The 24905-nt window shown below is 48.2% G+C and overlaps 1 protein-coding gene and 2 long non-coding RNA genes across 3 annotated transcripts; 2 read left to right on the top strand and 1 right to left on the bottom strand.

The window, feature by feature from the left end:
- The first annotated feature begins 13 nt into the window (after positions 1-13).
- Positions 14-13087, top strand: LOC140420547 (uncharacterized). Its single transcript, XM_072504541.1, has 2 exons — positions 14-110; positions 6248-13087. Exon 2 carries the CDS (start codon positions 6607-6609, stop codon positions 7864-7866), a length of 1260 nt encoding a protein of 419 aa, XP_072360642.1. The 5' UTR covers positions 14-110; positions 6248-6606; the 3' UTR covers positions 7867-13087.
- LOC140420548 (uncharacterized) lies at positions 11999-19494 on the bottom strand. Its single transcript, XR_011946438.1, has 3 exons — positions 19335-19494; positions 15356-15687; positions 11999-12481 (listed from the first exon to the last, which is right to left on the bottom strand). It is a non-coding gene; the product is annotated as an uncharacterized lncRNA (long non-coding RNA).
- A 310-nt stretch (positions 19495-19804) lies between these two features.
- Positions 19805-24448, top strand: LOC140420549 (uncharacterized). Its single transcript, XR_011946439.1, has 3 exons — positions 19805-19921; positions 20752-20838; positions 23535-24448. It is a non-coding gene; the product is annotated as an uncharacterized lncRNA (long non-coding RNA).
- The last annotated feature ends 457 nt before the right edge of the window (positions 24449-24905 follow it).

Raw genomic sequence — 24905 nt, 5'->3', positions numbered from 1 at the left:
AAAGGTTGGATGACTGGAAGGACTCTGGTCCTCCAAGGCAATCCGCGCGGGCTTTGTGTGAATGGAGCTTGGACGTCACAGACTGAACCTTCCTCCTGTCTCCAACATCTGTGAGTAACTCTTTTATTGTCGTCACAATTATTACAGAAACCAATTTACAAGGCTCCAGGCCTCATTACACTTCAAATTGACGATTAAACACACGTCAAATTGATGATTAAACAGTCACTTTACACAAAACAGCTGCAAGGCACAAGGCCCAATTACATTTCACAGTAACGTTGTAACAGTCATTGAACACAAACAGCTGCAAGGCACAGGGCCGAAATACGTTTCCAGATACCAATTAACAGTCACTTATCACAACCAGCCACAAGGCACAGGCCCTACACATAGTTCAAGTAACAATCGAACAGTCACATAACACGAACAGTCGTGAGGCACAGGGCCTCGAAACCCGACGACCATTCCAAAGAAAAAAGGAACAAAAAAACCACAAGACACGAGTACATTTCGAGGTAACGGCCTCTAAACACATAAGACAAGCAGTCGCGAGGCACAAGGCCCCGATACAATACGGCCGCTTCGGAAACAAGTATGACCCACAGGGCCTCGATACATTTTAACAGTGTCATATTAAACCCAATCATCAGGCACCAGGCCTCAATTCACCCCAGAAAAGATTTAACAGGATAGAATCAATCACCGAACACTAATCCCCGCTCACCCACCCCCGTTCACCCCGCCCTGCAGCCGACACCCCGGGGGAAAGGCCCCTCCTCGCTAAGAGCACAGACCACCGGAGAGCCAGACCCGGGCACGGCGGAGGAGAGAGGGTTCCTCCCTCCTGGACCCCGCCCAAAGGCTCGGGACCATTAGGAGGGAGAGCAGTTTCGCACCAACTAGCGTTCCACCACAATTACTAATTACCATTTCAAGGAAACCCGAAATGAGTTGAATGTCATAGGCTGCTAAAGAAAACGAAGGCAAAGAAAACATGAAAACAAAATCCCTTAGTACTCATAGAAAAGTCCATAAAAAAAAAAAAAGAGTCCATTAATTTTGCACGTTCCACATCATGACCCCAGCACTCCAGCCGAAATTTCACAAGGAACAACATGTCCTCAAAGTCCTCCAATGGCAGCGGCCAGAGTCGCTCCAATGTTGGCAACAGTCGACAACAGGGAAGAAAGTCCCAGAGTCAGTCCCAACCGCCCACAGGGCGTCCAGGGGGGGCCGAACCCCCGGAGATCCCAGGAACGGCAGCAACCCACCCCGGGCTGCAGGCCGCGGGCCGCCCATCCCACTCCCGGTTGCGACCCGCCGCTTCCAGCAGCCTATCCAGCTGCCATCCTTCCTCCATTCCTTCGTCCTCCATTGGGCGAACTCAAACCCGCCGACAGCAAACCTCGCAGTCCGAAGCAGCGTCTCCGCAGCTCAAACGCTGACTTGAAACACGACTGGTCGCAGTACTCCGAAACCGGTCTTCTCCCCTTCCCTCGGGGACCAGGAGCAATGGGCGCCGAGTTGCTGTTTCACCCCATCCAGGAAGCTCCCAGAGGCGGCCTGCCTTTCGAATCGGCCCGGGGGCGGACACCAAGCTCGCACACAACCGCCCAAGCCTCCTCCACTTTTCACCCCAGGAGTTTGGACAGTGTCGGCGTAGCTCCCACAATCCCCCACGCTGGGGAACCCGCTCTATCCACCGCACGGGCGGGTGATCAGGTACTGCGCATGTCCAAGGGTGAGGGGAAGCTGCGCATGTGTGGAGGAAAGCCCAGCCCTGACCTTCCTGTGAGGTGTTGGCTAATGGATAGAGTTAGGACCGGAAGGACGCTGGTCCTCCAATCAGCGCGGGCTTTATGTGAAAGGAGATTGGGCTTCACACAGACTGAAACATCCTCCTGTGTCTCCAACATCTGTGAGTACCTCTTTTAATGTCGTCACAATTTTCAACACAGACTCATTTACAGGGCACAAGGCCCAATTACACTTCACATTAACGATTCAACAGTCACTGAACACGAAACAGCTGCAAGGCACAAGGCCCAATTACACTTCACATTAACGATTAAACGATCACTGACCACAAAACAGCTGCGAGGCGCCAGGCCCAATTACATTTCACGACAACGTTGTAACAGTCATTGAACACAAACAGCTGCAAAGCGCAGGGCCGAGATACATTTCCAAATACCAATTAACCAGTCATTTATCACAACCAGCCGCAAGGCACAGGCCCTACGTGTAGTTCAGGTAACAATCAAACAGGTTCATAACTCGAACAGTCGTAAGGCACAAGGCCATGAAACCAAACGACTGTTTTAAAAGTAAAAAGAAACAAGGAGACACAAAGCACAATTACATCGAGGCATCAACCTCCAAACACATACACAAGCAGTCGCGAGGCACAAGGCCCCGAAACCATACGACCACTCCAAAATAAAGTAAAGAAAAGAGAAATAAAACCCAAAAGTACAACACACGACAAAGGCACGTTTCAAGGTAACGACTCTAAACACAAAAGACAAGCAGTCGCGAGGCACAAGGCCCCGATACAATACGGCCGCTCCAGTTACAAATATGACCCACAGGGCCTCAATTCTTTTTAACAGTATCATATCAAAACCCAATCACCAGGCACCAGGCCTTAATTTACCCCAGAAATGGTTTAACGGGGTAGAATCCATCACCGAACACTAATCCCTGCTCACCCACCCCCGTTCGCCCCGCCCTGCCGCCGACACCCCGGGGGAAAGGCCCCCCCTTGGCTGAGAGCACAGACCCCCCGGAGAGCCAGACCCGGGCGCGGCGGAGGAGAGAGGGTTCCCCTCTCCTGGACCCGCCCGAGGGCACAGGACCATTCGGAGGGAGAGCAGTTCTGCACTAACCAGCGTTCCACCACAATTACTAAATACCATTCCGGAGGACCGAAATGTGTTAAATGTTATAGGCTACTAAATAAAACAAAAGCAAGGAAAACAAGAAAGCAAATCCCTCATTATACATGGAAAAAGTCTGCAGAAAAAGTCCATTAATTTTGCAAGTTCCATAACACAGCACCGGCGCTCTTGCCGAAATTTCACGAGGAACAACATGTCCTCAAAGTCCTCCAATGGCAGCAGCCAGAGTCACTCCAATGTTGGCAACAGTCGACAACGGGGAGGAAAGTCCCAGAGTCAGTCCCAACCGCCCACAGGGCGTCCAGGGGGGCCGAACCCCCGGAGACCCCAGGAACGGCAGCAACCCACCCCAGGCTGCAGGCCGCGGGCCGCCCATCGGGTATCCACTCCCGGTTCCGACCCGCCGCTTCCAGCAGCCTATCCAGCTGCCATCCTTCCTCCATTCCTTCGTCCTCCATTGGGCGAACTCAAAACCGCCGACAGTAAACCTCGCAGTCCGAAGCAGCGTCTCCGCAGCTCAACCGCTGACTTGAAACACGACTGGTCTCAGTACTCCGAAACCGGTCTTCTCCCCTTCCCTCAGGGACCAGGAGCAATGGGCGCCGAGTTGCTGTTTCACCCCATCCAGGAAGCTCCCAGAGGCGGCCTGCCTTTCGAATCGGCCCGGGGGCGGACACCAAGCTCGCACACAACCGCCCAAGCCTCCTCCACTTTTCACCCCAGGAGTTTGGACAGTGTCGGCCTTAGCTCCCACAATCCCCCGCGCTGGGGAACCCGCTCTATCCGCCGCACGGGCGGGTGATCAGGTACTGCGCATGTCCAAGGGTGAGGGGAAGCTGCGCATGTGTGGAGGAAAGCCCAGCCCCTGACCTTCCTGTGAGGTGTTGGCTAATGGATAGAGTTAGGACCGGAAGGACGCTGGTCCTCCAATCAGCGCGGGCTTTATGTGAAAGGAGATTGGGCTTCACACAGACTGAAATGTCCTCCTGTCTCCAACATCTGTGAGTAAAACACTTTCTTTTCTCCCCCTGTCCATTTCTTGTCTCATTCTCACCTTTAATTGGTCACTTGCAGCAACTGAAGGGAAAGGAAGTCAATCCAGGGAGGGTGCAGACTCTGAAAAGCTTGGCCCAGGTCTCTCTCTCTGAAAGACATTGACATCCTTTGCTCCCTCAGCTTGACACATTTATTTGTCTGGCTAAAATGATGGTCTCTTTCCTAATGTTCACATTTAAAGGGCTGGTTTCCCCAGGAGATGGCTGACATTAAAGGGAACAGTAAACAGGACAAACCAAACCAATTACTTTCCTGTCGGAATACTCTCCACCATCAGCAAAGTGATGGAAGGGGTCATTAACAGCGCTATCAAGTGGTACTTACTCAGCAAAACCTGCTCACGGACGCTCAGTTTGGGTTCCACCAGGGTCACTCAGTTCCTGTCCTCATTCCAGCCTTGGTTCAATCATGGACAAAAGAGGTGAATGCCAGAGGTGAGAGTGACTGCCCTTGGTATCAGGGCAGCATTTGACCGACTATGGCATCAAGGAGCCCCAGCTAAACTGGAGTCAGTGGGAATCGGGGGAAACTCTCCGCTGGTTGGAGTCATACCTGGCACAAAAAAAGATGGTTGTAGTGGTTGGAGGTCAATCATCTCAGCTGCAGGAGTTCCTCAGGGCACACTCCTAGGCCCAACCATCTTTAGCTGCTTCATCAATGACCTACCTTTCATCATAAGGCCAGAAGTGGGGATGTTTGTGGATGACTGCACAATCTTTAGCACCATTCATGACTCCAGATAATGAAGCAGTCCATGTCCAAATGCAGCATGTCCTGCACAGTATCCAGATGTTGGCTGATAAGTGGCAAATCACATTTGTGCTACACAAGTGCCAGGCAACGACCATCTCCTACCAAGGAGGATCTAACCACTGCCCCTTGACATTAGCATTGGTGAATCCTCCACAACCAACATCCTGAGGGTTATCATTGATCAGAAACTGAACTGGACTAGCCATATTAATATGGTGGCCACCAGGGCAGGCCAAAGGCTACAGCGGCTAACGCACCTCCTGACCCCCAAAGCCTCTCCACCATCTACAAGGCACAAGTCAGGCATGTAACAGAATAATCACTACTTGCCTGGTTGAGTGCAGCTCCAACATGCTGCTCTACACCATCCAGAACAAAGCAGCCCGCTTGACTGCTCCACATACCATGAATATTCAAACACTCCACCACCGACGAACAGTGGCAGCCGTGTATACCATCTACAAGATACACTGCAGTAACTCACCAAGGTTCCTCCGACAGCACCTTCCAAACCCACAACCACTACTATCTAGAAGGCCAAGAGCAGCAGATAGTTGAGAACCCCACTACCTGGAGGTTCTCCTCCAAGTCACTCACCAGACAGACTTGGAAATATATCGCCCTTTCTTCATTGTTGCTGGGGCGACATCCTGTAACTCCTTCCCTGACAGCACAGGGTGTGTACCTACAACTTAAGGACTGCAGCGGTTCAAGAAGGCAACTCATCACCACCTTCTGAAGGGCAACTAGGGATGGGCAATAAATGCTGGCTGAACCAGCGACTCCCACATCCCGTAAATGAATTTTAAAAAATGTTATATTGCACAGAGATATATCTAGTGTTATATAGAATGTATTAGATATATTATTGATGGTTCTGTAATGAAATACATGTATTATTAGTTCTACCTACATTATATATTTCCAGTGATACAGTCATTGCAGCACTTATGGAATCCATTTGGGAACTCAAGTCAATGCCGACTCTCTGTACAGCAATCCAGTCAGTGCCATTCCCCCTCGATATCCCTGTTCCCCTGAAAGCTTATTTTCTTCATATATTATTTTGAATTATTGATCATCTCGACTTCCACAACGCTTGTGGGCAGTGAGTTCCCTGTCATGACCACTCCATGACTAAATAAAGTTCTTCCTCAGAATTTCCCTATCTCTAATCAGTAAATGTATTTATATGGAGATTCTCTACTCTTGTACAGGTTTTAGTGAGTTTAGATTTGTTGATCAGCACCTTCAGGAAAATTGGGAGGGAAAGTAAGTGAATATAGGTCTCTCTGTCCAGGGTAGGAAGCAGTGAGCTTGGATTTGTCAATCAGCCTGAATCGGCACCTTCAGGAGAATTGGGAGGGGGAATATTAGCTACAGCAGAGTGAGAATGGAGGGAGAGTGTGTGGGATTGAGATTTAGAGCATTTCAGGGAAAGAGAGAGGAAAGAATGTTCGATAGAAACTAGAATTGTCTGTTCTGAGTTTCTATCCTGTACTAACAATGATTACTGTTGTAAAATCTGTTTGCAGGAAGTTCGAACAAGAGGAGTTTGAGGCCGAGCTCTCAAACTAAATATCACGTCAAGAACTGACTGAGTCACTCAATTCTTGGGATCATTGGCCTTTGAATCTAGTAGGAGAAATGTTTGTCTATTCTGTCTGCTTCAAGAGATTTTAAACATCAGTGTGTCTGTTAAAGCACTGAGACACACACACACACCCGTGTGAGACTGTTACAGAGCACTGACTGTGGAAAGAACTTTAACCAGTGACACAGCCTGAACAAATACTACACCATTCACAGAAGGGAGAGACTGTACATGTGTTCTGTGTGTGGCCGAGTCTTCAACTGATCATCCAACGTGGTGAGACGCAAGATCACCCGGACCATGGAGAAACCATGGAAATGTGAGGATTGTGGGAAGGGATTCAGAGCCCCGTGCGAGCTGGAAAGTCATCAACGCAGTCACACTGGAGAGAGGCCTTTCACCTGCTCTCAGTGTGAAAAGGGATTCACTGCAATGGGCAACCTGCGGAAACACGAACGAGTTCACACTGGAGAGAGGCCTTTCACCTGCCCTCAGTGTGAAAAGGGATTCACTGACATTAGCAGCCTGCGGACACACAAACGAGTTCACACTGGAGAGAGGCCTTTCACCTGCCCTCAGTGTGAAAAGGGATTCACTGACATTGGCAACCTGCGGCAACACGAACGAGTTCACACTGGGGAGAGGCCTTTCACCTGCCCTCAGTGTGAAAAGAGATTCAATTATATTGGCAGCCTGCGGCAACACGAACGAGTTCACACTGGGGAGAGGCCTTTCACCTGCTCTCAGTGTGAAAAGAGATTCAATTATATTGGCAACCTGCGGAAACACGAACGAGTTCACACTGGGGCGAGGCCTTTCACCTGCTCTCAGTGTGAAAAAGGATTCACTAACATTGGCAGCCTGCGGACACACGAACAAGTTCACACTGGAGAGAGGCCTTTCACCTGCCCTCAGTGTGAAAAGGGATTCACTGAAATGGGCAGCCTGCGGAGACACGAACGAATTCACACTGGGGAGAGGCCTTTCACCTGCTCTCAGTGTGAAAAGAGATTCAATTATATTGGCAACCTGCGGAAACACGAACGACTTCACACTGGAGAGAGGCCTTTCACCTGCTCTCAGTGTGAAAAGAGATTCACTAACATTGGCCACCTGCGGAGGCACGAACAAGTTCACACCGGGAAGATGCCATTCACCTGCTCTGACTGTGGGAAGGGATTCTTTCAGTTGTCCGACCTGCAGAGTCACCAGAGAGTTCACACCGGGGAGAAGCCGTTCATCTGCACTGTGTGTGATAAGGGATTTGCTCATTCATCCCACCTGCTGAAACACAATGTCAATCACACCAAGAGCAGGCCCTTTAAATGCTCTGACTGCAAGAGGGGTTTCAAAAGCTCTCAGCTACTGATGTCCCACCAGCGCTTTCACTCTGAGGAGAGACCGTTCAGCTGCTCTCATTGCACAAAGAGCTTTAGTACCTCATCCAACTTGCGGAGACACCAGCGAGGTCACACTGGGGAGAGCCCGTTCACCTCGCCGACTGGGAAAAGATTCACTCGGTCATCACTTGCTGAGCCACAACGTCACTCACACCAATGAGAGACCCTTTTAAATGCTCCGACTGTGGGAGTGGGTTTCAAAGCTCTTGGGTACTGATGGAACACCAGTGCATTCACACTGAGGAGAGACCGCTCAGCTCCTCTCACTGCGACAAAGAGGTTTCAAACATCATCCACATTGCGGAGACATCAGCGAGTTCACACTGGAAAGAAGCCATTCACCTGCTCTCACTGTGGGGAGGGATTCACTCAGTCGTCCAACACGCTGAGACACCAAAGGGTTCACAAGTGATGATGGGATAGATTCTGCTGTTATTCCTGCTGTTAATCACATCCAGGACTGAACCTGGAGTGGGTGGAGGGATTTGTCTCCTCGTCAACACCTGGTGCTCGGATGTGGCGACCCTGGGGAACTACTGCTCCCTGGACCTGGAATACCTGACTGTGAAGTGCCATCCATACTGCCTTCCATGGAGTTCACTTCTGCCATCATCACGGCGGTCTACATCCCACCCCAGGCGGAAGTGAAGAAGGCGCTTGATGAATTGTAACCGCTATAAATAACAATGAAACAGAATACCTGGCGGCCTTGTTCATCGTGGCCGGGGACTTTAACCAGGCCAACCTCAAGTGTGTACTGCCAAAATTCCACCAACACATCTCCTGTCCCGACAGGGGCCCCAACATCCTTGACCATTGCCACAAAAACATCAAGGGCGCCTGATGATCCATCCCCTGACCGCACTTCGGAAAATCGGACCACAAGATGGCGCTCCTTCTCTCGGCGTACAAGCAGAAACTTGAGCGGGAAAATCCGGTTAAGAAGGTTGTGCAAATGCTGGTTTGAGGCAAAAGAGCTCCTACGTGACTGGTCCATATTCAAGAACTCGGCAGTTAGCCGAAACGAGTATGCCAGCACCATCACAGGCTTCATCAGCAAGTGTGTAGAAGATGGTGTGCCAAAGAAGGTAGTACATACGTTACCCAACCAGAAACCATGGCTTAATCGGGAGATTCACTCCCGACTGGTCTGAGGCGTTCAAGTCAGGCAACCCTGACCTGTACAAAAAAATCTAGGTACAACCTCTGCAAAGCCAACAGGGATACCAAGAGACAACAGAAGAGTTGTCCAGACTAAGCGAGAATCATGGACTCTCATCGATTGTGGCAAGGCGTAAACAACATAATGCGCTAAAAAGCAAAGCCGAGTAGAATCTTTAGCAACAGTGCACCCCTTCCCAACAAACGCAATGCATTCTATGCTTATTTCGAGCAGGAAACCAACAAACCTTTGTCATCTGCCCCAGCAGCCTTGGACACGCCCATGCCCACCGTCACAGCCTCCAAAGTCAGATTGGCCTTCTTGAAAGTGAAGCCTCGGAAAACGACAGGTCCTGACGGGAGTCCCTGCCATGCACCCAGATCATGTGCGGACATCCTCAACCTTTCCCTCCTCCGTTCTGAGGTTCCCACCTGCTTCAAGAAGACCACCATCATACCGGTGCCAAAGAAGAACCAGGCAACGTGCCTCAATGACATCGATCATTATGAAATGCTTAGACCACAGCTGGAGTAATGTGTGCAGTTTTACTTAGGAAAGGTATTGCCACAGAGGAACAGCAACAAAGTTTGACCAGACTTGTCCCGGGTATGGCAGGACTGTCCTATGAAAGCAGATTGGGGAAACTAGGCCTCTTTTCTCTAGAGTTTCAAGGAATGAGAGGGGATTTCATTGAAACTTACAAAATCCATAAAGGAATAGACAGGGTGGGTGCAGGTGAGAGGTTTCCCCTGGTTGGAGAGTCTAGAACCAGGGGACACAATTTCAAACTAAGGGGGAAGTCACTTGGGACCGGTCTCGGAGGAGACATTTCTTTACTCGGGGGGTTGTGAATCTTTGGAATTCTCTACCCCAGAGGGCTGTGGGAGCTCAGTCACTGAGTGTGTTTATAAAGCAGAGACTGACAGATTTTTTTTTTTTTTGTTTAATAAATTATTTTTTTCGAATTAAGGGGCAGTGGAGCGAGGTCAATTCACCAATGCTGCACAACAAGTTCGGTTGTGGATCTGAGACCCACAAGGCACTAGGAGAATGTGCAAACTCCACATGGACAGTGACCCGGGGCCAGGATCGAACTCAGGTTCTTGGTGCCGTGAGGCAACAGTGCTAACCACTGGGCAACCGTGCCACCCAACTGACAGATTTCTAAATATCAATAACCCATATGGATATGGAGATAGTGTGGGGAAAAAGACATTGAATCATAGGATCATAGTATTTACAGGGCAGAAGGAGGCCATTTGGCCCATTGAGTCTGCACCGGCCCTTGGAAAGAGCACCCGATCAAAGTCCACACCCCCACCCTATCGCCGTAACCCAGTAACCCCACCCAACCTTTTTGGACATTAAGGGCATTTTAGCATGGCCAATTCACCTAACCTGCACATCTTTGGACTGTGGGAGGAAACCCACTCAGACACCTGGAGAAAGTGCAAACTCCGCACAGATAGTAACCCAAGCCGGGAATCGGACCTGGGACCCGGGAGCTGTGAAGCAACTGTGCTAACCAGTGTGCTACCATGAAATGGATGATCAGCCATGATCGCATTGAATGGCGGCGCAGGATCGATGGGCTGAATGGCCAACTCCTGCTCTGATGCTCCAATGGTATAAAGATCGGTAGGAAAGTAAACTGTGAAGAGGACATAAGGAGACTACAAAGGATAGAGGTAGGTTATGTGAGTGGGAAAAGATCTGCCAAATGGAGAATAATGTGAGAAAATGAGAAATTGTCCATGTTGCCAGAAGAATAAAACAGTTTCTGATCTGAATAGTGAGAGATTGTAGAGCTCTGAGACTCCGAGGGATCTGGGTGTCCAAGAGCATGAATCACAAAAAGGGAATTGAATACAAAAGTAGGGAGGTTGTGCTTCAGTTATACAGGACATTGATGAGTCCACATCTGGAGCACTGTGTATAGTCTTGCTCTCACTTAAGGAAGGATGTAAATGTGTTGGAAGCAGTTCAGAGAAGGTTTACTGGACTCGTACCTGGAATTGGAGGCTGGTCTTATGAGGAATGATTGGACGGGCTGGGCTTGTGTCCGATGGAGTTTAGGTGACTTGATTGAACCGTATCAGATCCTGAGGGGCCTTGACAGGGTGGATGTGGAAAGGATGTTTCCTCTTGTGGGAGAATCTAGAAATTGGAGTCACTTTAAAAGTAACAACTTGCCTATTTAAGGCAGAGGAGAACTTTTTTCTCTCAGAGTTGGGAGTCTTTGGAACTCTCTTCCTCAAAGGGCAGTGGAAGCAGAGTCTTTGAATATTTTGAAGACTGAGTTGAATAGATTCTTGATAAGCAAGAGGGTGAATGGTTATCGGGGGGAATGTGGAATTGAGGTTACAATCAGATCAACTTATTAAATGGTGGAGCAGGCTCGAGGGGCCAAGTGGCCTACTCCAGCTCCTAATTCGTATGTTATCACATCCTATATAATAGATTGTAGCATTTTCCCTCCTACTGATGTCAAGCTAATGGGTCTGTGGTTCCCCGTTTTCTCTCTCACTCCTTAAATAGTGTGGTTACATTTACTACCTTCCAATTTGCAGGAACCATTCCAGAATCTATAGAATTTTGAAAGATGATCACCAATGTATCCACTATCTCTCCAGCCGCCTCTTTCAACACTCTGGGATGGAGAGCATCAGCTTTTGGGGATTTATTAACTTTCAACCACATTAATTTCTCCAGTATTACTTTCTCACTAATACTAATCTCTTTCAGTTCCTCGTGCTCACTGGTCCCTTGGTTCTCTAGTGTTTTAGGACAATTTCTGTATCTTCCTCTGTGAAGACAGACACACATTGTTTAGTTTCGCTGTAATTTCCTTCTTCCCCATCATAAACTCTTCTGTCTCTGCCTGGAATGGACCCACATTGGTCTTTGCGAATCTTTTCCTTTTCACATTTTATAGGAACTTTTCCAATCGTTTTTTTATGTTTCTAGCCAGTTTGCTCTCGTATTCTATTTTCTCTTTATGAGTTTCTTGCTCCTCCTTTGTAAATACTAAAACAAGTTTCCAATCCTCAGGGTTACACTTATTTTGGCAACTATATGAGTGATAAGATCTCTTATTTTATCTTCAAAAATGAGCCCAAGATCTGGTTGATTGGAGGTGTCCAAAAATACAACTTTATTGCTAATTATCCACCTCAATTCTCTTACATAAAAATAATTCAAAATTCAGATCAAATAATACATCAAAACATAACAAAGAGAGTTAAACAAAAACATTGGGGAAACACGGTAGCATTGTGGATAGCACAGTTGCTTCACCGCTCCAGGGTCCCAGGTTCGATTCCGGCTTGGGTCACTGTCTGTGCGGAGTCTGCACATCCTCCCCGTGTCTGCGTGGGTTTCCTTCGGGTGCTCCGGTTTCCTCCCACAGTCCAAAGATGTGCAGGTTAGGTGGATTGGCCAGGATAAATTGCCCTTAGTGTCCAAAATTGCCCTTAGTGTTGGGTGGGGTAACTGGATTATGGGGATAGGGTGAAGGTGTTGACCTTGGGCAGGGTGCTCTTTCCAAGAGCCGGTGCAGACTCGATGGGCCGAATGGACTCCTTTTGCACTGTAAATTCTATGAAATGAAATTCTATGAAATAAGAAAATATTAGGAAATCAATAGATGGTTCAGAATTTCTTAAAGCATGAATATAGAACAAACTTTAGTCATGAAACTATTCTTAAAGAAATTCTTATCAATGGTCTAACCCCTTATTGGTTTCAAATTCTCAGCTGAGGCTTCCTGATTTAATCAGAAAACTCTGTCACTTGGAGCATGATTTGTTATCCAGGCATTGGTCTTTACTTAAGATTCATTAATGTCTATCAAGTTAATTAAATGTCTACATGCTCCCGCCACGTGTACCAATCCTCTGAAGATAAGGCGTTCTGCATTAACCTTGCTTGTTGCTAAGGCTTTGCTACATTTTGTAAATGTTTCTGTTGCTGAGGCTGCGATACGTTTTCATTGCTAGATGTATTTGTAGAACAATGTTTTATTCATGACGAGGGCTTTTATGCAACTTTTCTTGAAACTGTGTTAGATTCTGACACATATTAAGTTGCTGTACAGCAATTCTCATATTTTTATCTGAAACAATTTCTGCCTGTATGTATACTGAATTTAAGAATTATACTGCATTGATTCTTCAAGGTACCAATAAATCAGTGAAGCAATAAATCTGTAATCTATCAATGAGCCTCTTCCTTTTACCTAATGGAATCTTTAATGTTTCTTGATAGTCACGGTTGCGTCACTTTTCCTGTTGGATTTTTGTTTCTTAAAGGAATCTATATTTTATGTAAATATGTGATAATTCCTTAAATGCGATTGCCTGTGTTTCATTACACATTTTATTGTATGTTCCCTATCAACTTGCCCCTCATGGCTTGACAGTTTCCTTCTGAGACAGAACCATGTAACCACCATAGCCTATCTTCATCTGAACTGCATGCATTGGGGTTCCAAACAGAAACAGGAACTATCTGTCATCTACCTTCCAAACACCCTTTCACTCTGTGATCCTTATGAAATTTGCCACAAGGCTCAAGAGCATCAGTCATGTGAAGGCCAGTCCAGCAGAAAGAAACCCTCCGACCCTCCCCATTGACCAACTGTCAGAATGAACAAAATGCAGTCCTGGATGTAATTGAGAGCAGAAACAATAACAACAGAATCCAACCCCTGTAATCAATTGTGACCATGTTGGTGTCTCAGCAAGTTCGAGGAAGCACAGAATCCCTTCTCACACTGAGAGCAGGTGAACGGCTTCTCCCCAGCGTGAACTCGCTGGTGCCTCCGCAGTGTGGATGATTCACAGAATCCCTTCCCACAGTGAGAGCAGATGAATGGCCTCTCCCCAGTGTGAACCCACTGGTGCCTCTGCAGGCTGGATAATTGAGTGAATCCATTCCCACACCGAAAGCAGGTGAACGGTCTCTCCCCAGTGTGAACTCACTGGTGTGTCTGCAGGGTGAATGACTGACTGAATCCTTTCCCACAAAGAGAGCAGCTGAATGGTCTCAGCCAAGTGTGAATGCGCCAATGAGCTTCCAGTACAAATAGGCACTGCAGTTGACCATTTGGCCCATTGAATTTGCTCAACCCTGTAATAAGCTCAATGGCCGATCTAGCTCAGCACCATTTCCCTTAGTGACTTCAACATCTCGAAACCTATCAACTCGATCTGGAAAATACTTGATGACTTGAGGCTCCACAGTCCTCTGGAGCAGAGAATTCCAAAGCTTCACCACATCCTGGAGTGAAGAATTCGCTCCTCATCTTAACTTTCAGTCCATTTTCCTACCTGTTCCCCGTGCCCCTCAACTCCCTCGTCAATCAGAATTCTGTCTAACTTCACGGCGCCAAGGACCCAGGTTCGATCCCGGCCCCAGGACACTGCGTTTGGAGTTTGCACAGTCTCTCCGTGTCTGTGTGGGTCTCATCCCCACAACCCAAAGATGTGCAGGGTTGGTGGATTGGCCATTCTAAATTGGCCCTTAATTGGAAAAAACATGAATTGGGTACCTTAAATGAAAAAATTATGTTTTGGTGAGGGAGGGAGGGGGGGGGGGGGGGGGGGGGCGGGGGGGGGGGGGGCGGGGGGGTCACAATCAAATCCAGTGACTACCCACATATACTTTGTGTCAGGTTGGTGTCAATGTCCACCCCCTCACTTTTCATCCGAGTCTCAGGAGGTTGGAGACTGCTCCGGACAAGTAATGGCGGACGCAGCTCCCACAATCCTCCCATGCTGGAGAAACTGCTTTATCCCAGATGGGTGGGTGGTCTGGAACTGCACATGTCCAAGGGAGAGGGACCCTTAATTGAAAAAAAGACTGGGCACGTATGATAAAACAAATAATTCTGTCTAGCTTATTCTTGAATATATTCAATGACTCCCAGACTCCACTGGACCCTGGGGGAAACAAATTCCGGAGATTAACAACCCTCTGAGATAAGAGATTACTGAAAATATATAACATGGTTGCAGTACAATATTAAAAGACTAGAAATAATAATAAATGTACTTTACAGGTCCAGATGGAGCAGGTTAAAGAGGTGTGAATTGTCTCAAGCCAGGACAGTTGGTAGGATTTCGCAAGCCCAGGCCAGATGGTGGGGGGTGAATGTAATGCGACATGAATCCAAGGTCTTGGTTGAGGCTGTACTCATGTGTGCGGAACCTAGCTACAAGTTTCTGCTTGGCGATTCTGCATTGTTGGGTTGCAAAATCCTATCGACTCTCCTGGCTTGAGACAATTCACACCTCTTTAACCTGTGATTATCCCTCTCTCCAGTTGCTCTGTCTGGACCTGTAAAGACTTAATTACCTGCAAAGACTCTCATTCAACAGTATCGTCTTGCATCATTGACTTTATCTATCTATATGTTTCTGGAACCCACCTCTTCATTCACCTGAGGAAGGAGCTGTGCTCTGAAAGTTAGTGATTCGAAACAAACCTGTTGGACTTTTAACGTGGTGTTGTGAGACTTCTTACTTTTACTTTAACACGATCAATAATCACACTCCATGGTTACGTTGCAGAAATTGTCACTCAATTCTCCTGGAACCAGCCCAATGTGATTCTTCATTCCTGTGTTTACTGCCATTGTGTTCCTTTGCCTGACTGGCAACCCTTAACCCCAGAGGTGTCTTTTGCTGTGATGGTTCTCCGGATTGGATTGGATTTGTTTATTGTCACGTGTACCGTATTCAGGTCCCGATAAACCAAGTGACTCTTCCAAATCCTGAAGTGATGTTTGTTTTTTTCTGCAAATCTTCATCTAATATCCTGTAAGATGCAAGTTGAGAACAGACAATTCTAGTTTCTATAAAACATTCTTTCCTTTCTCATTCTCCAAAAGCTGTAAATTTCCACCCAACACACTCTCCCTCCATTCTCACTCTACAGTATGTAATATTTATCTTCTCTAATCCTCCCAAATCTCGAAAGGTGCTGCTTCAGGCTGATTCACAGATCCATGCTCACTGCTTCCTGTCCTGGACAGAGGCCTGAAAATCTCCATGCAGGCTGCCAGACACGAATATGTCTATAATACCAAACTCAAAATGTGTGCAACATACGAACTTCCTTTCACTTCAGTTACTGCGAGTCACCAAAGTCCCCTCAGAATGAGAAAAGAAATGGAAAGGTAAAGTAGAGTTGGAGAGGCTACTCCCTCTTAATAATAATCGGGGGCAGCACAGTGGCGCAGTGGGTTAGCACTGCGGCCTCACAGCACCGAGGTCCCAGGTTCGATTCCGGCTTTGGGACACTGTGTGGAGTTTGCACATTCTCCCCGTGTTTGTGATGGTTTTGTCCCCACAACCAAAAAGATGTGCAAACTAGGTGGATTGGCCACGCAAAATTGCCCCTTAATTGGGGAAAAAAATGAATTGGGTACCCTAAAATTTTTAAATAATAATCTTTATTGTCACAAGTCGGCTTACATTAACACTGCAATGGGGCGGTACGGTGACGCAGTGGTTAGCTCTGCCGCCTCACGGCGCCAAGGTCCCAGGTTAGATTCTGGATCTGGGTCACTGTCCGTGTGGAGTTTGCACATTCTCTCTGTGTTTGCCTGGGTTTTGTCCACACAACCCACAGTTGTGCAGGGTAGGTGGATTGAACACGCTAAATTGCCCCTTAATTTTAAAAGATGAATTGGGTAATCTATATTTTTAAAAAAACACTGCAATGAAGTTACTGTGAAACTCCCCTAGTCACCACATCCGGCGCCTGTTAGGGTACACAGAAGGAGAATTCAGAATGTTCAATTCACCAAACGCACGTCTTTCAGGCATTCTAGATGGGCAGCCTGGTAGCCCAGTGGTTAGCACCGTTGCTTCACATCTCCAGGGTCCCAGGTTCGATTCCGGCTTCGGTCACTGTCTGTGGAAATCTGCACGTTCTCCCCGCGTCAGCGTAGGTTTCGTACGGGTGCTCCGGTTTCCTCCCACACTGCAAAGATGTGCAGGTTAGGAGGATTGACCATGATAAATTGCCCTTAGTGTTCAAAAATGGTTAGGTGGAGGTTCCGGTGGCGGCTAAGGAGGAGTAAGTCGCACACTTGGTGGCTTCTCAATCCAGTCGGACTTTTTCCCTGACTTTTTTGTACTTTTGAGTGCTAGTTTGGAAGGCATAGGCACTCAGGCACTGACTCCAGACACAGGTGTATGGAATTAAGAAGCAGAAAGAATCGCAAACAGTTGAAGAAGTGGGCAAACAAGGGCAGTGTACAAGCTGCTGCTGAGGACAATATGGCCGGCGTCCGGACCGCGGTGCAGACAGCCCAGCCAACGACGGAGCATCTGTTGAAGGTCATTCAAGAGTGCTTTACTGTTTTGCAGCGGAACAGTTTAGACCTGATTCAGAAGGACATCAAGGGCTTGAGCATAGGCTGGATGCCCAGGATCGTACGATCCAGAAGTTGGAAAAGGCGCTGGAGGAGCAGGAAGATAACCAAAACGGTGGTGGAAGCGGAGATGGAGAGGCTGAAGGACCAACAAAAAAGGCTTCTGGAGAAGGTAGAGGACCTGGAAAATAGGTCGCATCAGCAGAATTTGAGAATCGTTGGTCTCCCGGAGGGGGCTGAGGGAGACGGTGCCGCGATGTGGCGGGCATGTTCCAGAAGCTGTTGGGAGATGATGTCTTCCCGCGCCCGGTGGAGGTGGACAGGGCGCTGGCGAGGCAGCCGCGAGAGGCGCCCCCCTTCCCCCGAGCGATGGTGGCCCGGTTTCACAGGTTCCTGGACAAGGAGCGGGTGCGACAGTGGGCTAAGCGCACGCGGAGCTGCCATTGGAATAACAGTGTCATGCGCATCTACCAGGACCTGAGCATGGAGGTGGCCAGAAGAAGGGCAGGCTACAGGCAAGTCAAAGAGATTCTGTTTAAGAAGCAGGTGAAGTTTGGGCTGCTGTATCCGGCTCGCCTGTGGATCACACACGAGGCACGGCACCATTGCTTTGAGGAGCCCGAGGATGCGATGGACTTCGCCAAGAGAGAAGGGCTGGTGCCGAACTGAGGACTTTGTGGACATGGGTTAATAAGACACTGGGCGATGTTTTCACTCATGGGGGGGGGGGCGGCGGCGGCGGCGCGGGGGGGGGGGGGGGGGGCGGGTGGATGAATACTTCTTACACTGCAAATAAGAGGTGCAGGTGTTGGAGAACCAGCGCTGTCTGGAGGTTTGTTTGGCGAAGGCCGAGGAGAATTCTTAGGAGGCCCGAGTAAGCTATTGCTGAAGGAGGTTAACGTAGCAAGACTCCCTATTTACTCAGCAGGTTGAGAAAAGTTGAAAGATTGCGAGGCAGAAGTTGTACGAGTTTGGGAGTAACCCGAGCAAATACAAAGGCCGACTTTGGAGCGAATTTCTCTGTGCGGCTTGGCAAAGGGAAAAGGGTCACGAAGACGGAGGAAATAAACAGGAATTTCGGGATTTCTATGCAGGATTATACAAGTCTGAGCAGTCTGGTGATGTATTGGCAGTGTGGAGCATTATTTATTTTCCTTGAATCTCCCGGAAGCCTCAGAAAGCCAGCATGAGGCTCTTAATGCTACTCTTTCTAGGGAAGCGATGTCAAAGACCATGGAGGAGCTTCAGCCAGGTAAAGCGCTGGGACCACATGGCTGTGGGTGTGGGTTTTATAGGGGATTTGAGGTTTACTGTTGGAACTATTTGTGGGTTTGTATTATCACTTTGACTCAAGTATGCTGCCATTGACTCTTTCTGAGGCTTATGTCTGTTTGATTCTGAAGCGGACAAGGATCGAGGGAGCGCATCTCTTATCAGCCAATCTATCTTTTGAATGTTGACTTGAAACTGCTATCTAAAGTTTTGGTGAGAAAGCTGGAGGGCATCCTTCCAACAATCAATTTATTTTTTAAATTTAGAGTACCCAATTCATTTTTTCTAATTTAGGGACAATTTAGCTTGGCCAATCCACCTCCCCTGCATATCTTTGGGTTGTGGGGGTGAAACCCACACAAACACGGGGAGAATGTGCAAACTCCACACGGTCAGTGACCCAGAGCCGCGATGAAACCTGGGACCTCGGTGCCGTGAGGCAGCAGTGCTAATCACTGCACTACCGTGCTGCCCTCCTTCTGACAATCATGAGGGAGGACCAGTCTGACCTCGCTCTGCATCACTAACCAGCTGAGCTAAATTGGCTCCTAATTATATTACAAGCTGGGCAGCGGCAGGGTTCATGAATGTCGTATTTGGGCTTCTGAGAAGATCTCGACAAATAAATGTGTCAAGCTGAGGGAGCAAAGGATGTCAATGTCTTTAAGAGAGAGAGACCTGGGCCAAGCTTTCCAGAGTCTGCACCCTCCCTGGATTCACTTCCTTTCCCTTCAGTTGCTGCAAGTGACCAATTGAAGGTGAGAATGAGAAACGAAATGGAAAGAGGGAGAAAAGAAAATGTTTTACTCACAGATGTTGGAGACGGGAGGAAGTTTGCGTCCTTGTGAAGTTCAATCGAGCAGTCACACAAAGCCCGAGCTGATTAGCTGGAGGACCATCCTTCTGGTCCTCCAACTCTTGCCATTGGTCAATACCTCAGGTAAAAGGTCAGAAGGCGGGCTACCCTTTACACATGCGCATCCTCCCCTCTCCCTTGGACATGCGCAGTCGTTGGCAGGGGGAGATCACCGATTGGCTTCTCGCTCTGGCCGTCAGCCGGTTGCCTGGAAACCTTGTCTCGAGGAGGTTCTGTTGTCGGTTAATTTTCCCCCTTGTTCAAGGGGCGGGCGAAACAACGGGTGGGGGCGGGGAGCGCCGGGCCTGCGCACTGGAACCCGGTGACGACAGCGCGGAAGAGTAATTCCTATTGGCTGATTCGGGCAGTGCCCCATTGTGATGTCACAGCGGAAGTGAAGGAAAAAAACTCCAACATCTGTGAGTAAAACACTTTCATTTCTCCCCCTTTCCATTTCTTTTCTCATTCTGACCTTCAATTGGTCACTTGCAGCAACTGAAGGGAAAGGAAGTGAATCCAGGGAGAGTGCAGACTCTGGAAAGGTTGGTTCAGGTCTCTCTCTCTCTCTGAAAGACATTGACATCCTTGCTCCCTCAGCTTGACACATTTATTTGTCTGGCTAGAAGGATGGTCTCTCGCCACCGGGGGTAGCAGCGCGGTTGGGTGACCTGCACGGCTTACTGCGGTTAGAGAAGAGAAAGTATGAGTTAAGGGTGCAGCAGGGGAGTTTGAGAAAAGGTGGGGGATGTTTGTGACCATGTTTGAGGAGCTGTTCGTCGTGTGGGGGGTGGTGGGGGGAATGGAAAAGGAGAAAAATCTGTACAAACCATATAGATTGTTGGGAAGAATGTTTCCCGGGGTGTTTATTTGCTGTAACCTACTTTGATACAAGTTTGAATAAAATGCATTGAAAAAATAATTAATAAATAAAAGGATGGTCTCTTTCCTGATGTTCACAATTAAAGGAAGAGAAATTGGTGGCAAATCTCAGCAGGTTTGGCAGCATCTGTAGGGAGAAAAAAGCTGACGTTTCAAATCCGATGACTCTTTGACAAAACTTTGACAAAGAGTCATTGAACTCGAAACGTCAGCTCTTTTCTCTCCCTACAGATGCTGCCAGACCTGCTGAGATTTTCCATCATTTTCTCTTTCGTTTCAGATTCCAGCACCCGCAGTAATTTTCTTTTATCACAATTAAAGGGCTGGTTTCTCCAAGAGATGGCTGACATTTAATGGGACAGTAAATTAATATCGGCTAGAGATATGTCTAGTATTTTTAAATTAGATATATTATTTATAGTCTGTAATAAAGTACATTTACTATTATTTCTGGTTGTGTAATATTGTACTGTCGCTATTTATATATTTCCAGTCATCTCTTCCCTCAAAAGGCTATTAGTCTATGGAATTCTCTTCCACAGGGATCAATGGAGTCTGTGGATCACTGAATATATTCAAGGTTGAGTTGGACAGATTTTTAATATTTCTTTTGTTATGTTTTTTACCATTTTTAAAATAATGAATGCAACAGAATAACAGAAATATTGATGGAAAATTGGTACAGTGTAGAACAACTGATACTGCCAGCATAAATACAAGCAACACATTGCAGAATTAATTCATAGCAGGATATTTGAGTGACCAGAGCCTCTAGATGAAATGCCAGATCAGTTAACAGGTTAACATAGTGAGCGGGGAAAGAGGGTAAGATTATATAAAAACAGAAGAATAACAATGCAGGGCGCATACCCCAAAATATTACAAAACAGACTAACAGCATAGTCGAATTAAAATAACATAGATGCCATAGAATCTCTATAGTGCAGAAGGAGGCCATTCGCTTCTTCAAGTCTGCACTGACCATCAGAAAAAGCACTCACAGCGGCAGACTCCCCATCCTATTCCCATAATCTGGTGCATTGATCATGGTCAACCCACCTAACCTAACATCGTTTGTGCGGAGGGGCAAGAATTCAAAAATCCTTAAAACAGTACTACAATGGAGAAGAAACATGGGAGGCCTGGCCCTCCCGAACTTGCAATACTATCACTGGGCAGCCACGGCCGAAAGAGTGAGGAGATGGGTAAAGGATCCAGACATGGAATGGGTAAGGATGGATGAGTCCTCATGTACAGGAATGATCCTCCGGGCCCTCGCCATGGCAACACTCCCATCCCCGCCAGCACCAGTCCATTGGTGGCAGCTACCCTGAGAACCTGGAACCAGATGTGGTAGCATTTCAGTCTGACCGATGTGTCCTTCATGGCCCCCATCTGCGGCAACCATAGGTTTGCACCAGCCATTCTCAACACCACCTTCAAGAGGTAGAGACAAGAAGGGGGAACACTGATGGTTAGGGACTATGACACAGGAAATAGACTAGCGACCTTAGAGAGACTGGTCCTACCAAACAGGGATGAGCTCCAGATCAAAAACTTTCTCTGCAGGGAGACACCAGCATACCCAGGAACCCTGAGAAGCACAATGCAAGAGGAGCTACTGGATGCAGACAGTCTGGGGAAAGGAAACCGTGAGGACCTGTACCGACAACTCTTAATAAGGATGCGCTCCTTACTTGACGAAACCCAGGAAAAATGGGAGAAAGTGCGAGGGATGGAAATAGGGTGGGGACTCAGGAGCGAAGCACTGAACGGGACCAACTCCACCTTCTCCTACGCAAGGCGAAGCTTCATGCAGTTGAATGTTGTGTACAGAACATACCTGACAAGAACCCGAATGAGCAGGTTCTTCTCAGAGATGGAGGACAAATGTGAATGGTGCCAGCAGGGTCCGGCAAACCGTGCCCACATGTTCTGGGTATGCCCCAGACTTGTCAAATTCTGGACAGCCTATTTAGACGCAATGTCCATGGTTATGAGGGTGGAGCCGTGCCCACAAATGGCAGTCTTCGTGGAATCGGACCAGCCAGAACTATTCATGGGGAAGTGGGTGGACGCCCTTGCCTTTGCTTCTCTAATTGGCCGCTGGAGAATCCTGCTCGGCTGGCGATCAGCAGCACCACCCACAGCTGCAGACTGGCTGGCAGACCTATCGGAATTTCTCCACCTGGAGAAAATCAAGTTCACCGTCCAAGAGTCAGAGGATGGTTCCCACAAAGTGTGGAGGCCATTCACCAACTTGTTCCAGGACCTGTTTGAAGCCAGCGGCCAATGGAACACTGGGGAGGGAGGTGGACGTACGGGAGCCAACGGGATCACAGGGAGCAGGCAGGAAAAGGGGAGGGGGGGGCTACTGGGACAAGGAGGGAGAACCCAAAACCAACTGACACAGAGACCAGAGAGCCGAGAACAAAAATACAAGAAGAGGAACCCCCCAAGGGAAGGTTTAAAACAGGACAGGGAGTGCACGGGGTGGAAGGGGAGGCCCATCAATGGGGGGGGGGAAGGGAGGGCACCGTCCACTTGTAAATAACAGATAACTCCCATTGTACAGTGAAGGGCCCAGGAAAGGACCCAGAAACAACGAGTGAAGGGGGCGGAGGGGAGGGACAGGAGATGGGGGGACCGGCACAAAGGAAATTGACATGCACATTGTAATCGGCAGAGTTACCCTGACTGCTTGGATAGTGTATAATAAGCATTGCCACAAGTCTGCGACTCGATGAAAAAGAGGTGAAAAAATCTGCCCCATCCAATCCCGCCTCAATTTAAAGTGTTCCTCATAATCCAGATGTGTTTCCTGTAATAAAACTATGTTGACTTTCTCCTTCAGAAAGGAGAGGATCTTTTTCCTTCTGATAGGGTGATGGATGCCCCGTACATTCCCTGAGAAAATTTGCAGATTAACTGCCGCTATTAGTTAGGCGACAGAGAGACAGGAACAGATTTTCACACCACAATCGGGCGTGTGCCATTACCCCCTCCTCCAACTCACTTTACCAAAGTCTCCTCAAACTGCTCCTTTCACGGATAAAAGCCCCGTCTGTACCAGAGTAGGATAAAGTCAACAACACATAAACCCTCCCATAATAACAACAATACAAAAGAATCACCACCACAATAGATCCAAGGGGACATTTCTCAATAAGACTGAGGACCCGGAGGATTAACCCCACGGCCAGACTGTCGTTACCCTCAGGATACCTTCTCCAAAATTAGGAAAAGAAAAGTAACTTCTGTAAATTGTTTTTACAGGATATTAGAAGAGGAGGAATTACAGACAGAAATCTCAAACGTCACATCTCAATCTGACTGAGTCTCTCAATTCCTTGGAACTGAGTATCACTGAATCAAGAAGGAGAAATGTTTGTCTTTTCTGTCGGCTTCAAAACATCAGTGAGACTGGAAAAGCCCCGAGACACACACACCTGAGTGAGAGTGTTCCAGAGCACTGACTGTGGAAAGAGCTTTAACCAGTTACAGAGCCTGAAAAAATATCACACCATTCACAGCGGGAGGGACGTGACACGTGTTCTATGTGTGTACGAGGCTTCAAAGATCGGCAAACCTGGAGAGACACGAGGAGACCCAAAATATGAAGATACCGTGGAAATGTGGGGACTGTGGGAAGGGATTCAGGTTTCCATCTGCGCTGGCCGCTCATCGGCGTATTCACACTGGGGAGAGGCCGTTCACCTGCTCTGTGTGTGAGAAGGGATTCATTCAGTTATCCACCCTGTTGACACACCAGCGAGTTCACACTGGGGAGAGGCCGTTCACTTGCTCTCAGTGTGAAAAGGGATTCACTCAGTTATCCGACCTGCGAATACATCAGCGAGTTCACACTGGGGAGAGGCCGTTCACCTGCTCTCAGTGTGAGAAGGGATTCACTCAGTTATCCCACCTGCGGAGACATCAGCGAGTTCACACTGGGGAGAGGCCGTTCACCTGCTCTCAGTGTGAGAAGGGATTCACTCAATCATCCGACCTGCAGAAACATCAGCGAGTTCACACTGGGGAGAGGCCGTTCACCTGCTCTCAGTGTGAGAAGGGATTCACTACTTCATCGAGACTGCTGGCACACCAGCGAGTTCACACTGGGGAGAGGCCGTTCACCTGCTCTCAGTGTGAGAAGGGATTCACTCAGTCATCCGCCCTGCAGAGACACCAGCGAGTTCACTGGGGAGAAGACGTTAACCTGCCCTCAGTGTGAGATGGGATTCACTCAGTTTATTCAGCCTGCGGATACATCAGCGGGTTCACACTGGGGAGAGGACATTCACCTGCTGTCAGTGTGAAAGGGATTCACTCAGTTATCCGACCTGCGGCGACATCAGCGACGTCACACTGGGGAGAGACCGTTCACCTGCTTTCAGTGTGAGATGGGATTCACTACCTCATCGAGCCTGAGGAAACACCAGCAGGTTCACAACTGGGGAGAGGCCGTTCACCTGCTCTCAGTGTGAGAAGGGATTCGCTCAGTTATCCAACCTGCGGAGACATCAGCGAGTTCACACTGGGGAGAGGCCATTCACCTGCTTTCAGTGTGAGAAGGGATTCACTCAATCATCCGACCTGCAGATACATCAGCGAGTCCACACTGGGGAGAGGCCGTTCACCTGGCTC

The sequence above is a fragment of the Scyliorhinus torazame genome, chromosome 5, assembly GCF_047496885.1.
Source record: "Scyliorhinus torazame isolate Kashiwa2021f chromosome 5, sScyTor2.1, whole genome shotgun sequence".
Classification (NCBI taxonomy): Eukaryota; Metazoa; Chordata; class Chondrichthyes; order Carcharhiniformes; family Scyliorhinidae; genus Scyliorhinus; species Scyliorhinus torazame.
Note: the sequence above shows the minus strand (reverse complement) of the source record. Positions and strands in the feature narration are given on the sequence as shown.